The sequence below is a fragment of the Bubalus bubalis genome, chromosome 4, assembly GCF_019923935.1.
Source record: "Bubalus bubalis isolate 160015118507 breed Murrah chromosome 4, NDDB_SH_1, whole genome shotgun sequence".
In the NCBI taxonomy this organism is placed as follows: domain Eukaryota; kingdom Metazoa; phylum Chordata; class Mammalia; order Artiodactyla; family Bovidae; genus Bubalus; species Bubalus bubalis.
In genome coordinates this window covers 71,081,090-71,098,300 of record NC_059160.1, presented here as the reverse complement: position 1 = coordinate 71,098,300, position 17,211 = coordinate 71,081,090, and the positions used below count along the sequence as shown (strand labels likewise).

General features: G+C 40.8%; 1 protein-coding gene across 2 annotated transcripts in view; it reads right to left on the bottom strand.

Moving 5' to 3' along the window:
* Positions 1–17,211, bottom strand: part of XPOT (exportin for tRNA) — a 57,021-nt gene that overhangs the window by 33,251 nt on the left and 6,559 nt on the right. The window contains exons 1-2 of one of the 2 annotated variants that reach the window (XM_006073570.4): positions 6,201–6,578; positions 3,341–3,474 (exon numbers count right to left, since the gene is read on the bottom strand). In XM_006073570.4, coding sequence (XP_006073632.1) covers positions 3,341–3,400 — 60 coding nt within the window. In that variant the 5' untranslated portion in view covers positions 3,401–3,474; positions 6,201–6,578. Of the gene's footprint in view, positions 1–3,340; positions 3,475–6,200; positions 6,579–17,211 lie in introns of those variants that run through there. The other variant, XM_006073571.4, reaches the window with a different exon arrangement.

The following is a 17,211-nucleotide window of genomic DNA, read 5'->3' as shown; positions in this document are numbered from 1 at the left end:
CACAAAAATGCCCTGCAGACCTCACTGGGTTATTAGAAGAATCAAGAGAAAACACTCCAGTGCTGTGTCAAGTGCTATACTCCTGAGATACATGCAATTATAAAATGGGATATAAAGAATACTTTTCCTATTTAATAGCAAACGTGCTATTAAAGAAGTGACTACATATAAAGGATGAAACATATTCTGTATTATCATTTGATCTACCATTTGACAGAAAAAGAGAATTATTTCCATTTTTCAACTGCATCAGTAAGTTTCCTAAATGGTGAGATTAAAATCAGAGTTCAACTGCTTGATATGAATTTTAGGAAGTACCAAATAACTGAAAAAGTCAAAGCTTTAGGAAATGCGTTTCTCATCCCTGTATTCATGAATTCTGGGTCTCGTTACAGGAGCAAGTATCCTCTAGAACAGATGCAGCACCAAGTCCATAGCCTATCTACCACTGTTGGGAAAATAGGGGTGACTCATACTCTTCCATTTGTATGCTGCAATGGAGAGGAATGACAGATGCCAGTTTCACATATGACAACAAACAGTAACCTCAGTAACTTGCAAAAAATATCTGTCAAGAAAATAACACATAATCTCTAGAAACATTGCTAAATGAGTCTGAAGCAATTAAGCACACACCTTGAAATGAGTTGAGGAATCTAATTTCAATTAGCCAATATATTTTTTTTTTAAATGTGGTTTGTGCCTCATCAATGTTGTAAAAACAATTTTATCAGTCTTGATCAGCAATTTAAAAAATGAAACAGAATAGAGATATTAAGAGTGCACTGCACCTAGCAAGAATAACTATTACTTTGTATGACTTGTTTTACTTATGTGTGTACATGTTATATATTCATATGTGTATATACATACACATATACTGGGTCATGATATGAAATTATTTTTTCCTCTGGGTTAGAGGTTAAAAAAAATAAGTTAGAGTCCTTGAGCCACAATGAAAGATCTCACACAACTCAACAAAAGATTCTGCTTGCCACAACTTAGACCCAAGGCAGCCAAATAAATACTTTTATTTATTTTATAAATATACATATATTTTAAAACCTGCAATAATAATGGAAAGCTACTGAAACGGCAAACCACTCCAGTATCCTTGCCTGGAAAACTCCATGAACCATGGAGCCTGGCATGTTATTGTCCGTGGGGCTGCAAAGAGTTGGACATGACTGAGTGATTGATGCGTGTGTAGTTAGGTGATGGTTTCCTGTGTTATGCAATTGTATGCATGAGGAAATGAGTTTTTATATGCTGTCTCAATGGCTGTTCCCACTGAGAGAGGACCAGGTAAAAGAAGCGAGTAGATGAAGATCACCAAATACTATCTTAAGTGTAAATAATGGCTGCCTTTAGAATTAAGAGTATAGGAGCTCAAGCAGCAGAAAAAAATCTAGTTCAGGTGTCTAACAATACTGATTCCATAAAGCCTAGAGTTTCCTTTAGGAGTATCTCAGGGGCCAGGGCGGGGGCCAAGTTTGAAGTCAGTCTTGCAGACTGTGTTACCATCTAATAGTTCACTGACCAAAACAGGTGGGGAAGGTGTGATTCAGCTGCTAGAATTGTCACTAAGTTTCAAGCCAAAGACAGAAGTTCTATTTTTTTAAGTGATAATAACTTGAAATTTTTCAGTTTTAACTATTCTTTGCACTCTGAATCCATGTGATACTAGCATTTAAAAAAAAAACAACAACACTGTAATAATGATGAACAAGTCAGTTTTCATCACCCAGTTCTTCTATCTCATACCTTTCTAATGCTCTACTGTCTCTAAGTGGCAATAGAGTCAGTTCAGTTACTTAGTGCCCAGGTAGAAAACAGAGAACTATAGACAGACAACAGGGAATCAGGATTGGTAGTCATTTATTTTATTACAAAACTGAATTAAGTCCCTACTACTCCTCAATTCCAGCATCAGGACTATCAGAACTTACTTTTCCTTACAATTCCTTATTTTTCATTCTAATTATTACTTGTGTTGGCTTAATGGAGTATCAAATTAGGCCTGGATCAGGATGTTTAACATATGCCTATGACTGACAGAACCCATTTTTATTGCTGAAAAGCCTAACTTCTATAATATTAAAACCACTGTCAAAGTACTAGTTTTACTTCCTGAAAAAGAAAATCATGGCACATTAAAAAAAAAAAGTTCTGATGGTAGAATTTAATTCTAAAACAAAGGATTTCAAAAAAGGAACATAAAAAATAACAGAGAAGCTTATTTAATAACTAAACAAATAGTCAAAAGCTATGTAACACCAAGCTAAACGAAAGGTACAGATTTATTATGCTTCAACTATGTTCATGACTAAGGATTTGAAGGTAGGTAGATAAAGCTCCTATGAAAAGAAATATTTGTCCATATACACAAGACATAGACTTTTAATGACTTTTCATGTCCTAACCGGTTTGATAGGTATCTTATAATTAGCTATTTAAATCTCAATTCTTGTCATTTACCTCCATCTGGAAGGCTGGTTACTTCTTTTAACAGCAGAGACAAGTACACAGTACTATCCTGGAAATCCCTCAAGTTTTTTTTTTTACTATTTAAAAAAATTTCTGTAAAATTGTTGACTTTTATATTTTGTAAAATTTTTTTTATTTTGTAAATTGTTAACTTCATTTAGCTCATTTATTAAAAAAATATCCTTTGCTATGAGAGCAGAAAGAAAATGACTCTTCATTTACTTCATACTTCAAACCACCCACACATCTTTAAAAAATTTAATTACAGGCTTGTTCTTTAGATTCTTCTTTTATCATTCAGCCATGATTACAAGTGTATGCTACAATATGTTTAATTGTTTATACTTACCCAAATATCCCAGTACCTCATAATGGATTCTTTGTCATTTAATCATTTTATGTAACCTGAGACATGGTATATAATACCTGCTTATTTACATGTCTGCCTGATAGAAGCAACAAGAATGTTAACTACCAGTAACATGAGGGTTAAGCAACTTGTTTAGACTAAACCAAGCAATGGAAAAATATCATATATACGCCTGCTACTATAGCAAAGTCCCTTGAACAATACTTTGCATTATAACTTTCAAATAATTATAATGATGTGACATAAAGACTTGCCTTAAATTACAAGAGATTTTAATACCATTGTTAAGCCAACTACAGATAAAATAAATCACAATCATTCACTGTTTCTGTATTCAGAATATAGTGAAATACCTCAGATTTGTTTCTCTGTTCATTTCCATCCAAATTAAACCTTCATCAGATGTGTATTTTTGATTCAAGCCCTTTAATGAAAATGTTTATGTAACATGATTTAAAAAATGATTAAGCGGACATGACTTACCCTTTGTCTGAAGTCTGAATCAGCATTTGGATTTAGACCTAAGAGAGCCTGTTCATCCATTCCTGCTGCTATACTTGGAGTTTTCTGATTACAATAGGCTTGCCCTCTAATCCCACAGAAGAATCCGCAAACATCTGTACACACACACAAAGTTGAAAGAAAAAAACACTTGATAAGCAAAATAGATGCTTATCCTGAATACTATTACAAGCAGGTAACATTATACAAAGACGTTTAATAAGAGTTCAAAGAACTTCCTTTGAAACAATCCAAATTACAAGTATAGGAGCCTGTCTCAGAAGAGTGGGTCTGCTAAATACTCCACTAATGTGTAATTTTTAAGGTATGCCATTAAGGTTCTCAAATTTCTTTTCTTCAAGATCATCAATAAAGTATAGAAAGTAATTATTTTTACTTGAAATAGAAGCATCTAATTTACATTGTTATTATCTCCAATAAAGTGCAACTGTGCAACCACATTAAGTTAAAAAAAAAATACAAATTCAGATTATGTTGCTGATGATTTAACACTGACTGCTCTTATTTAAGACCTTTTTTAGTCTCTGGAAAGCACTGCACTTTTTCACAAATTAGAGTCTAACATTTTCAAGTAAGAACATGATCAGCCCCAAAGGCAACTTGGTTTCTGATAAAATGTGTATTTATTTGCAGAAATAAAGAACAAGCTCTACCTGAGGTAAGGAGGGCTGGTCTTACTACTCTTAAAAAGCAAGAACCTGGGGGTGGGGGGTGCAGGGGGTGATGAGGAAGGGGCCACAGCCTTTCTTGGGAATGGTGAGGCCAGGATTGGATCCAGGTTAAAAGATTCTTACTACAACATGCTTTTCTGTCTTCCCCTGGTTCTGCCCAAATCAATGATAAATCAGGATGTGTTCTGAGAGCCTTGGAGAAGAAAGCTCAGCTCCTTCTCTTATAGTTAAGGTCATACTTGCAGATTACATCAAGGCAGTAACTCCCTACTGCCCTCAGGATTAAGATCCAAACACTTTTCAATGACTGTAACCATTCTGTACTCTAACCTCACAAGACAAGTGGTAGTCTGCCTTTCATCTTCTTTGCACACATTGCTCCTTACTTGGTTAACCCCTGCTTGTCCTTCAGAACTCAGCTTAGAGGTCACCTCTTTCAAGAACACTTCTTTGACCCCTACTGTTCAACTTTCCCAAACTGGATGAGATGCCCCTCCAAGTGCTGATAGGTTGTCACTGTCTGCTTGCTACTTTTCTCTCATTAACCTTAAACAGAAGGAGTGACTGAATATTTGTCACTATGTTCCTAGGACATAATATAACAGATTTTGGATTTGCAAAGATTTGGATTGGCACTCTAACCTTATTTTCAAACTGGGGCCACGTGGACAACTACAAAAACTGAGAGAGCCCTTTCTGTGAAACAGGAAAAAAAGAGCACCTGCCTCATAAAGCAGTAAAGACTTCAATGAGACAAGGTATGTAAAGCATGACTGGCACATAGTGGGCCTGCAATTCATAATTCAGAGCTAGGCACATGGGAGAATGCAACTACTCGGAGCATTCTTGATTTATCGTATCACACTACAAAACTGGCATTTTGAACAGATGTAAAAACAAAAGCATTGTTAAAAATTTGATGACAATTCCCCTGAAAAATGCACACACAGAAAGAAAAGACGATCTGAATTTCTATGAATCCCAGATCGAGAAATTCGGTAAAAGATTTCTTGAATATGGCATGGCTTTAGGGAAAATTTCATAAACTTGGTCACTTTGATTCTATCAAGGGAAACAGCAAGCGGTACTAAGGAAAAAATATTGCAAATAAAATCTAAGGAAACGAACTTGTTACAGTTGTCAGTAGAGAAAGAATCTCCCACGGAGAAGGCACTTGGATAATAATGTGCAATGGTAAATCACCCACATGTACCCAAAAAACTTGAAAAGTTGTAAGCTGTGCAAAAAAGTGACAATTTTCCTAGCAAAAGGTTGTGCATGAACACATATCTAACATGGTATAGAGGTGCTGGCTTAAACATTTGTTACAATATGATAAACCCTTCAATTACGCATCTAGGAAATGTTCTGGGGGAAGGCAAGCAAAATACTTAAAATATTAAGCCCTAACTTTACTATGGATACCCATTAAATCAAGAATCAAAACAACCTGGAAAAATTCCACTACACTTACTGAACAATGTTCTTCAGTTCCAAGGCTGAATCTTTCCAGCCTTTTACCATCACGCTGACAAGTAGCTTTAATCAAACGTAACTTCCCCCAGTAACTAATTAGCACTTTTAAAAAGTAATTTTTTTTTCCTGGTTACAAGGAAACATCATATTTCTCTACTCTTGCAGAACTGTGAGGAAGGGAAGAGCAAAAATGGCGTGTCCGTGCTGGCAAATTACTACACAGAAATAATACTTTTTTTCTTTTTTGTCCTGGGACGGGTTGGGGGTGGGGATCAAGTTTGAGGTCTCTGCAGTTGAAACTGCTGAGATACGCTGCAACTATTACAAATGGGCTTAGCCACTTTTACTATGTGGGAGCCACAGGCGATGGGGAGCCCTCCTCCGCCGGCCTTGCACCTTTCCTTCCCCCGGATCCCTCCCCTAAAAGAAGCCTCGTGGCAACTGGAGTGATGAAACACCGGGCAATGAGCGGCCACGCACTGGGGACGCACTCCGCCGCAGCTCATACTACCCCCACCCAGGCAGCCCAGCCTCGGGACGCACCGCCATGGAGAGCCCCCGGACCGCACCTCTCTCCAGCATGGGGGCTTCCCGGGCCAGTCGTCCCGGCCAACTTTCCCGCAGCCTCGCGTGGACCGACCTGGGTCCGAGTCCCGCCCCAAGCCCCGAATCACCTTCCCTATCACTCCATCCCGCCTGCCCGCCTGCACTCCCGAGGGCCGGTCAGTGGAGCCGCGCCGCAAGCAGGGAGCGAGAAGAGCGGCCCTGGTCCTCGTCACCGTCGTCCTCCGCCACGGCCGCGGCGCTAACGCTGGAGACGGAGCTGGCCGGGGCCGCACACCTCTAGCAGCTCTGCGTCTCCTGGCGCCTTTTCTTGCGTGGCGCCGGGCAGGCAAGCTAGCAAGCTGGCGGGCGGGGTTGGCGCCCCAGGAAGGATAAGAGCGTGAGGGCCGGCTAACGCCGCCACGGCCGTCGCCGCTGAGTCAGCGCGAAGCGCGCTCCCCGCGTCGGTGCCGCGCGGACCAAAGCCAGCAGCCTCATGGACAGGGCTGACGACGGCCCGAGGGCCCTGACCGGGAGCCTACGACTCCCAGCATGCAGTGTGCAGGCGACGCTTCCGGGCGACGGTACGCACACGCGCACCGGGCGCTAGCCGGGAGGCGTGGTCGCCGGGACCTCTGGTGCATGCCGGGATGGGGGGTCCGGCCGGAATATTTCCCGGTCGTGAAGTCTGGTGCGGCTTCTGGGCTGGGGCGGAGATCCGTAACCACCCTCTCCACACCCCCAAACGGGGCCGGGTTTGGTTAGCATGTTCCATAAAGACTTAAGGAGGTAGTTGGTAGGTTAGAGAACGGAGTCCCGGAGAGCCGCGTGTCGTGGTCCAAACCACGTGTGAGTCAGTTGTTTAATTTCTCTTTTATGATCCCACACGTTCCCCGCGTGAGCATCCCCCGACGAGCGCTGAAAATTTTTTGTCAGTTTAAACGTACCAGTATTTTTGTCATTCGTGAAAAGATACTCTTTACTTCGTGTGATACTGTTACTTGGTTTATTCATTCACCGATTAGTTTAAAATACTAAATAGAGATAGTACAGGCTCAAGCTGCGTAGATTTGGATCCCAGCTCGCCCCACACCCGTTACCCCGCTCACTAATTGTTAACCTCAGTTTCAGGCACGTTACATAATCTTATCTGTGCTTCAGTACGATTTGACTTTTCTCGCTCAGTAGTGTCCGACTCTTTTCACCCCCATGGACCCTTCTCTGTCCATGGGATTTTCCAGACAAGAATACTGGAGTAGGTTTCCATTCCATATTCCAGAGGATCTTCCCCGCCGAGGGACAGAATCCGCCTCTCCTGCATTGGCAGGCGGATTCTTTACCACTCAGCCACCTGGGATGCCCCTGTTTACTCATCAGTAAAACGGTGTATGCTAATAGTACCTACCTCAAAGGCTTGTTGTGAGAATTGAGTTAATACTTATGTTTGACATACAATAAGTGCTCTGTATTTAGGTTTCATTACTGATTGTTAAGTATGTACTGAATATAGACTAGGTAACCCTCAGTGGGACAACAGTGAAAAACAAACCCTGGGAGAAGGGAATGGACAGAAAAGTAGAATACAATTAATGGAACCATATAACAGCTACATTTATTTCGTGACCTGCCCCGTGCAAAACACTGCACCAGGCATTTCATATATAAAGTATCTTGAGTCACTTTTGCATCACGTTTATAATTTACTTGTTCAAAATGTCAGGCTAGGATTCCTGTTCTATTTCAGTGTATCCCGGTGCCTAGTACCACCCTGTAGTTACAATTCAATAAGTGAATCATTGCATGGATTCTTACATTAGCTGTGTGGGTCAACTACTGACTATGGACGTTCAATACTAATCCTGCTCCAAGTGGCTCCAAAGTCTATATTGTGTTCAGTATATTCCACTGTATCATCCTAAAGAACTTCAAAACACAGTCTATTATATTGCTACTATCTTTGCCTTTTTCATTTGTAAACTCATTTTGTGAATACTTCATAGTTAAATTTTTATCACATGAAGTTTATCTACAGCTTATCTAATATCTATACCTTATCTACAGTTTATCTAGTAACACTGGCCCTTCATGGTAGTTCAAATACCTAGGACTGTAAAAGTCTTTCCATTTTGTAGACACATTATTTCATAACGAATAAGGAACTACTTGGACTCCACCAGAAGAGGATCTGAGAGGTATATGAAATTTGACCATTCCATATTCTGGTTCCCCCACCTATAAAGGAATGGACAGTTTCTCATCTCAAACTAATATAAGATGCCAGTTATCAAAATATTGAAAAAGAACAGTCATTATTTTAAAGTATGTGTGCTTGCATATGGGCTTCCCTGGTGGCTCAGATGGTAAAGAATCTGCCTAGAATGTGGGAGACTCAGGTTCAATCCCTGGGTTGCAAAGATCTCCTGGAGAAGAGAATGGCAACCCATGCCAGTATTCTTGCCTGGAGAATTCCATGAACAGAGGAGCCTAGAGTCCACAGGCTATAGTCCATGGGGTTGCAAAGAGTTAGACATATGTGCTTGCATATGACAATGCTTTTACTAAATGCCAACATTTTCAACATTTCCAAGGCAAACCATTCAATATCACAGTAATCCAAGTCTATGCCCAGACCAGTAATGCTGAAGAAGCTGACATTGAACAGTTCTGTGAAGACCTACAAGATTTTCTAGAACTAACACCCCAAAAAGATGTCCTTTTCATTATAGGGGACTGGAATGCAAAAGTAGGAAGTCAAGAGATACCTGGAGTAACAGGCAAATTTGGCCTTGGAGTGCAGAATGAAGCAGGGAAAAGGCTAATAGAGTTTTACCAAGAGAACACACTGGGTATAGAAACACCCTTTTCCAAAAACACGAGAAGACTCGTGAACACATGGACACCACCAGCTGGTCAATACCAAAATCATATTGATTATATTCTTTGCAGCCAAAGATGGTGAAGCTCTATACAGTCAGCAAAAACAAGACCAGGAGCTGACTGTGGCTCAGATCATGAATGCCTTATTGCCAAATTCTGACTTAAATTGAAGAAAATAGGGAAAACCACTAGACCATTCAGGTATGACGTAAATCAAATCCCTTAGGATTATACAGTGGAAGTGAGAAATAGATTCAAGGGATTAGATCTGATAGACAGAGTGCCTGATGAACTATGGATGGAGGTTCGTGACATTGTACAGGAGACAGGGATCAAGACCATCCCCAAGAAAAAGAAATGCAAAAAAGCAAAATGGCTGTCTGAGGAGGCCTTACAAATAACTGTGAAAAGGAGAGAAGCAAAAAGCAAAGGAGAAAGGGAAAGATTCTCCATTTGAATGCAGAGTTCCAAAGAATAGCAAAGAGAAATAAGAAAGCCTTCCTCAGCAATCAATGCAAAGAAATAGAGGAAAACAACAGAATGGGAAAGACTGGAGATCTCTTCAAGAAAATTAGAGATACCAAGGGAACATCTCATGCAAAGATGAGCACAATAAAGGACAGAAATGGTATGGACCTAACAGAAGCAGAAGATATTAAGAGGTGGCAAGAATACAGCAAAGAACTATACAAAAAAGATCTTCACAACCCAGATAATCACGATGGTATGATCACTCGCCTAGAACCAGACATCCTGGAATGCGAAGTCAAGTGGGCCTTAGGAAGTGATGTAAAGTTGCTCAGTTGTGTTTGACTCTTTGTGACCCCATGGACTGTAGCCTACCAGGTTCCTCCATCCATGGGATTTTCCAGGCAAGAGAATTGGAGTGGGTTGCCATTTCCTTCTCCAGGAGATCTTCCCAACCCGGGGATTGAACCCAGGTCTCCCACATTGTAGGTAGATGCGTTTTACTGTCTGAGCCACCGGAGTGGAGGTGATGGAATTCCAGTTGAGCTATTTCAAATCCTGAAAGGTGATGCTGGGAAAGTGCTGCACTCAATATGCCAGCAAATTTGGAATACTCAGCAGTGGCCACAGGACTGGAAAAGATCAGTTTTCATTCCAATCCCAAAGAAAGGCAATGCCAAAGAATGCTCAAACTACTGCACAATTGCACTCATCTCACACGCTAGTAAAGTAATGCTCAAAGTTCTCCAAGCCAGGCTTCTACAGCATGTGAACCATGAACTTTCAGATGTTCAAGCTGGATTTAGAAAAGGCAGAGGAACCACAGATCAAATTGCCAACATCTGTTGGATTATCAAAAAAGCAAAAGAGTTCCAGAAAAACATCTATTTCTGCTTTATTGACTATGCCAAAGCCTTTGACTGTGTGTATCACAACAAACTCTGGAAAATTCTTAAAGAGATGGGAGTACCAGAACACCTGACCTACCTCTTGAGAAATCTGTATGCAGGTCAAAAAGCAACAGTTAGAACCGGACATGGAACAACAGAGTGGTTCCAAATAGGAAAAAGAGTACATCAAGGCTGTATGTTGTCACCTGTTTATTTAACGTACATGCAGAGTACACCATGAGAAACGCTGGGCTGAATGAAGCACAAGCTGGAATCAAGACTTCCGGGAGAAATATCAATATCCTCAGATGCAGATGACACCACCCTTATGGCAGAAAGTGAAGAAGAACTAAAGAGCCTCTTGATGAAAGTGAAAGAGGAGAGTGAAAAAGTTGGCTTAAAGCTCAACATTCAGAAAACGAAGATCATGGCATCTGGTCCCATCACTTCATGGCAAATAGATGGGGAAACCGTGGAAACAGTCACAGACTTTATTTTTGGGGGCTCCAAAATCACTGCAGATGGTGACTGCAGCCATGAAATTAAAAGATGCTTACTCCTTGGAAGAAAAGTTATGACCAACCTAGACAGCATATTAAAAAGCAGAGACATTACTTTATCACAAGGGTCCGTCTAGTCAAGGCTATGGTTTTTCCAGTGGTCATGTATGGATGTGAGAGTTGGACTATAAAGAAAGCTGAGCAGCAAAGAATTGATGCTTTTGAACTGTGGTGTTGGAGAAGACTATTGAGAGTCCCTTGGATTGCAAAGAGATCCAACCAGTCCATCCTAAAGGAAATCAGTCCTGAATGTTCATTGGAAGGACTGATGATGAACTTGAAACTCCAATATTTTGGCTACCTGATACAGATAACTGACTCATTTGAAAAGACCCTGATGCTGGGAAAGATTGAAGGCAGGAGGAGAAGGGGATGACAGAAGATGAGATGGTTGGATGGCATCACCGACTCTATGGACATGAGTTTGAGTAAACTCCAGGAGTTGGTGATGGACATGGAGGCCTGGTGTGCTGCAGTCCATGGGGTCACAAAGAGTCTGACACAACTGAGCAACTAAACTGAACATTTTTGAGCATTTATTATGTGCCAGAAACTGTTCTGAGTGTTTAGACATTAATCCTCACAACACGGTACTATCATTATGCCCATTTTATAGATAAGGAAACAAATGAAAGTAGCAGAGCTGGGATTCAAATGCACACAGTCTGACTCTAGAGTCTGTGGTTTCAACCCCTGTCTCTCAAATGAAGGTTCATTAAAGGATGATGACACTGTAGAACTACTGTACTAGTTCTTCCTATAAATATGCTGAGGCACCTCTCTTACAACAATAAAATATTGTTTCTGTCCCATATTTCCCTTTTCTCACAATTGCCAAAGTACTTGAAAGAAGCATAGTAGATAACATTTATATATTGCATTATGGATTACAGTATGTCTCCATATAACTTTTCTAATTTGTTCCTCTTAGCTTGTAGGGATGGAGCAGATATCGTCATCATCATCATCATCATCATCATTTTTAATTTACAGTTAAGGAAACCAAGGCGGATCTATTTTAAGTAACTTATCCTAAGTCACACGGGGCTTTCCTGATGGCTCAGCCAGTGAAGAATCCACGTGCAATGCAGGAGACACAGGAGATTCAGGTTTGATCCCTGGGTCAGGAAGATCAGATCCTCTGGAGGAGGAAATGAGAACCTACTCCAGTATTCTTGCCTGAAAAATCCCATGGACAGAGGAGTCTGGCAGGCTATAGTCCAAAGGGTCACAAAGAGTCAGACGTGACTGAGCAACTAAGCACATGCACACACCTAAGTCGCATAGCTACTAAATGTTGTATTAGAACCCTAAATTCTTGAATCTAGGCTTCCTGTCTTCAGGATACCATACAGTTTTGCCTACACTTAATCCTCCAGTCTCTCACTTTTTGTAATATATTTTCTATCCTCAAATCATTCTACTGATACTTAAAATTATCCAACCCTGTGACCCTGTTTATTTAACTTATATGCAGAGTACATCATGAGAAACGCTGGACTGGAAGAAACACAAGTTGGAATCAAGATTGCCGGGAGAAATATCAATCACCTCAGATATGCAGATGATACCACCCTTATGGCAGAAAGTGAAGAGGAACTAAAAAGCCTCTTGATGAAAGTGAAAGTGGAGAGTGAAAAAGTTGGCTTAAAGCTCAACATTCAGAAAACAAAGATCATGGCATCCGGTCCTATCACTTCATGGGAAATAGATGGGGAAACAGTGTAAACAGTGTCAGACTTTATTTTTCTGGGCTCCAAAATCACTACAGATGGTGACTGCAGCCATGAAATTAAAAGATGCTTACTCCTTGGAAGGAAAGTTATGACCAACCTAGATAGCATATTCAAAAGCAGAGACATTACTTTGCCAACAAAGGTCCGTCTAGTCAAGGCTATGGTTTTTCCTGTGGTCATGTATGGATGTGAGAGTTGGACTGTGAAGAAGGCTGAGTACCGAAGAATTGATGCTTTTGAACTGTGGTGTTGGAGAAGACTCTTGAGAGTCCCTTGGACTGCAAGCAGATCCAACCAGTCCATTCTGAAGGAGATCAGCCCTGGGATTTCTTTGGAAGGAATGATGTTAAAGCTGAAACTCCAGTACTTTGGCCACCTCATGCGAAGAGTTGACTCATTGGAAAAGACTCTGATGCTGGAGGGATTGGGGACAAGAGGAGAAGGGGACGACAGAGGATGAGATGGCTGGATGGCATCACTGACTCGATGGATGTGAGTCTGGGTGAACTCCGGGAGTTGGTGATGGACAGGGAGGCCTGTCGTGCTGCGATTCATGGGGTCGCAAAGAGTCGGACACGACTGAGCGACTGATCTGATCTGTGACCATTTTTACTCATTGACTTCAACTTTTCCTTTGACTATTTCCTTTCTCCTTGAAATTATCTCCTCTCTTGACTTTGACACTGTGTTATCCTCAAACTCTTCTATTTCATTTTTCTGATGACGCCTCCTACTTTTATTCTCTTACCACGTCTTCCCCAAGGCTGCCTTCTTAGCTACGTGGCTTTCTGTTTTCTGCCCTTGCTCTCAGTAATTATTTCCACATCTTCAGCACTCATTTCTACGAAGATCTCCCCTTCTCTACTTCTGGTTCTAAGATTTTGTACTCTCAACTTGTGTTACAAGACAGCTACACATCTCAACCCGTACACGAAGTCTAATACATCCGGAAACCAAAGCCGAGATCTTCCCCACAAAATACATCTGATTTCTGCCAATGCATCCAGCTCCTCAGCACAACTCAGTGCTCTTGGGATCTCTTTTGTTGCTTTCACGTTCAATGACCCAGTTCAGTTTCAGCATAGCGCTATCACATCTGTCCTTTCTGTTCCTTTCCTTATTTCCTCTGTCTGACATTAGGCTTTCAAAGCTTCTCTGCTGGATTTACTGAAGGAAACTTATCCATTACTTGAAAGGTATCTTTAGGTGGTAAGACCGCAGGTGATTTCTGTTATCTTTCTTGTATCTTTTTGGATTAAAACAATTTTTTTCCCACCGTGAATATGTAGTACATTCTTAAAAAACATTTTTAAAAACTGACTGTAATAAAAGGGAAAAAAGGAATAGTTTCATTGACTTTGAGAATTTATTGAATGCTATCTCTCTCATGAAGTGACTCCACATTTCCACAACCAGCTTTATTCAATCCTTTCTTTGATGTGCTTTTTTTTTTCATACCTCTCATGTCATTAATATATTTTTGTTTTGTATTAAATTTGTATGGTTGTCTTACTCACCTAGTAGTCAATTCTTGAAGACTGATAATAAGTTCTTTCTGATTCTGTTTGTGGATAACAACTTCTCAGTAAGTATTTGTGACATGTATTGAATTGAACCCGAAATAATATAATGTGAGCTGATAAACACTGAGTTCTGTGTCAAATTTTCTTCATCTCAGTGCTTATTAAGCCTAGCGCCATTGTTGCCAAAGCTCATTCGTAATGGGCTTCCTGGCAGAGAAAGAAGTTGGAAAATAGGTCAGGTGAGCTGTCTTTATTGGGTTCTAGTTCAATTATTCAGAGAAGGCAATAGCAACCCACTCCAGTACTCTTGCCTGGAAAATCCCATGGACGGAGGGGCCTGGTGGGCTGCAGTCCATGGGGTCGCTAGGAGTTGGACACGACTGAGCAACTTCGCTTTCACTTTTCACTTTCATGCATTGGAGAAGGAAATGGCAACCCGCTCCAGTGTTCTTGCCTGGAGAATCCTAGGGACGGTGGAGCCTGGTGGGCTGCCGTCTATGGGGTCACACAGAGTCGGACACGACTGAAGCGACTTAGCAGCAGCAGCAGTTCAATTATTGGTTTGTTTTATAGGAAGTGGGTGTGAAGCAGGAAGCCTGAGGCAGAACAGAGCACTGGGGCATTATTTAGTAAAAGAAATGTTTGTTTTAATCTGCTTTGTATGGTTCCTTAGACTTCATTATAATGACATGTCTCCTCCATATTTCAGTTGATTGCTAAATGTTGTAGATAATTTAAATGGTCAGTATCTGTTAATACTAAGTAGAAATACCAAGGGATTCCTAATTCAGACATTTGAAAATTTCAGCTTTTATTTACCTATTGCAGACTTCAAGTATCTCTCTTTACATACTGTCTGTCCTTATTTTCAGGTTGAGAGGTACGAACACTTGAGATCCTAACACCCATTGAAGGGTACTTCTAGTTTGAAATCCTTACAAGGTTCTTATGACCTGTGGCCCACTGCTCACTTCTCCACCAAAAATGCAACTAAAAAAAGAAAAGGTAAAAATTCCATTCTTTTGTTTGTATGTTTGTGTATGTAGATTATATTTTTGTCTTGAGCTGTAATCTAAAATGTAAAAAGTTAGGCTTAGTTAGTTCAGTCGCTCAGTCATGTCCGATCTTTGTGACCCCATGGACTGCAGCATGCCAGGCTTCCCAGTCCATCGCTAACTTCCGGAGTTCACTCAAACTCATGTCCATAGAGTCGGTGATGCCATCCAACCATCTCATATTCTGTCGTCCCCTTCTCCTCCTGCCTTCAATCTTTCCCAGCATCAGGGTCTTTTCAAATGAGTCAATTCTTCGCATCAGGTGGCCAAACTATTGGAGTTTCAGTTTCAGCATCAGTCCTTCCAATGAATATTCAGGACTGATTTCCTTTAAGATAGACTGGTTGGATCTCTTTACAGTTCAAGGAACTCTCAAGAAGTCTTCTCTAACACCACAGTTCAAAAGCATCAATTCTTTGCTGCTCAGCTTTCTTTATAGTCCAACTCTCACATCCATACATGACTACTGGAAAAACCATAGCCTTGACTAGATGAACCTTTGTGGTAATGTCTCTGCTTTTTAATATGCTGTCTAGGTTGGTCATAACTTTTCTTCCAAGGAGTAAGCATCTTTTAATTTCATGGCTGCAGTCACCATCTGCAGTGATTTTGGAGCCCCCCAAAATAAAGTCTGTCACTGTTTCCACGGTTTCCCCATCTATTTGCCATGAAGTGATGGGACCAGATGCCATGATCTTCGTTTTCTGAATGTTGAGCTTTAAGCCAACTTTTTCATTCTCCTCTTTCACTTTTATCAAGAGGCTCTTTTAGTTCTTCTTCACTTTCTGCCATAAGGGTGGTGTCATCTGCATATCTGAGGATATTGATATTTCTCCTGGCAATCTTGATTCTAGCTTGTACTTCATCCAGCCCAGCATTTCTCATGATGTACTCTGCATATAAGTTAAATAAGCAGGTGACAATATACAGCCTTGATGTTCTCCTTTCCCTATTTGGAAACAGCCTGTTGTTCCATGTCCAGTTCTAACTGTTGCTTCCTGACTTGTATACAGATTTCTCAAGAGGTAGGTCAGGTGGTCTGGTATTCCCATCTCTAAGAATTTTCCAGAGTTTGTTGTGGTCCTCCCAGTCAAAGGCTTTGGCTTAGTCAATAAAGCAGAAGTAGATATTTTTCTGGAACTCTCTTGCATTTTTGACAATCCAGTGGATGTTGGAAATTCGATCTGTGGTTCCTCTGCCTTTTCTAAATCTAGTTTGAACATCTGGCAGTTCATGGTTCACGTACTGTTGAAGCCTGGCTTGGAGAACTTTGAGTATTACTTTACTAGCATGTGCGATGAGTGTAATTGTGCAGTAGTTTGAGCATTCTTTGGCATTGTCTTTCTTTGGGATTTGGAATGAAAACTGACCTTTTCCAGTCCTGTGGCCACTGCTGAGTTTTCCAAATTTGCTGGCATATTGAGTGAAGCACTTTCACAGCATCATCTTTTACGATTTGAAATAGCTCAACTGGAATTCCATCACCTCCACTAGCTTTATTTGTAGTGATGCTTCCTAAAGCCCACTTGTTAGGCTATCACCCAACAAAGAAGAATTTGATATTACTACTTTGTATAAGGGGAACTGAATGACTACATATGTACCAGAAAATCACATACTGGTTCAATTTATTTTTAAAAGACTTATGTAGTGTTCACTCTGTTCCAAGTACCTGTTCTAAGTACTCAGAAACATTGCTAATCCTCATAATAACCCTGTGGGGTTGGTACTATTACCCATTTCACAGATCAGGAAACTGAGGCACTAAGCATTTAAAGTAAGCTGTCCAGGAATTCCCTGGCATTCAGTGGATAAGAATCCTCACTCTCACTGCCAAGGGCCCAGGTTTGATCCCTGGTTGGGGAATTAGGATCCTGCATGCTGTGCAACACAGCCAAATAAAAAAGTTGTCCAAGGTGATTTTTTTGACTACTGAGTGAGAGCTGGAATTTGAACCCAGGTCATCTGGCTCTATCCAGATGTCTATCCAACCTAGACAGCATATTAAAAATCAGAGACATTACTTGGCCAAC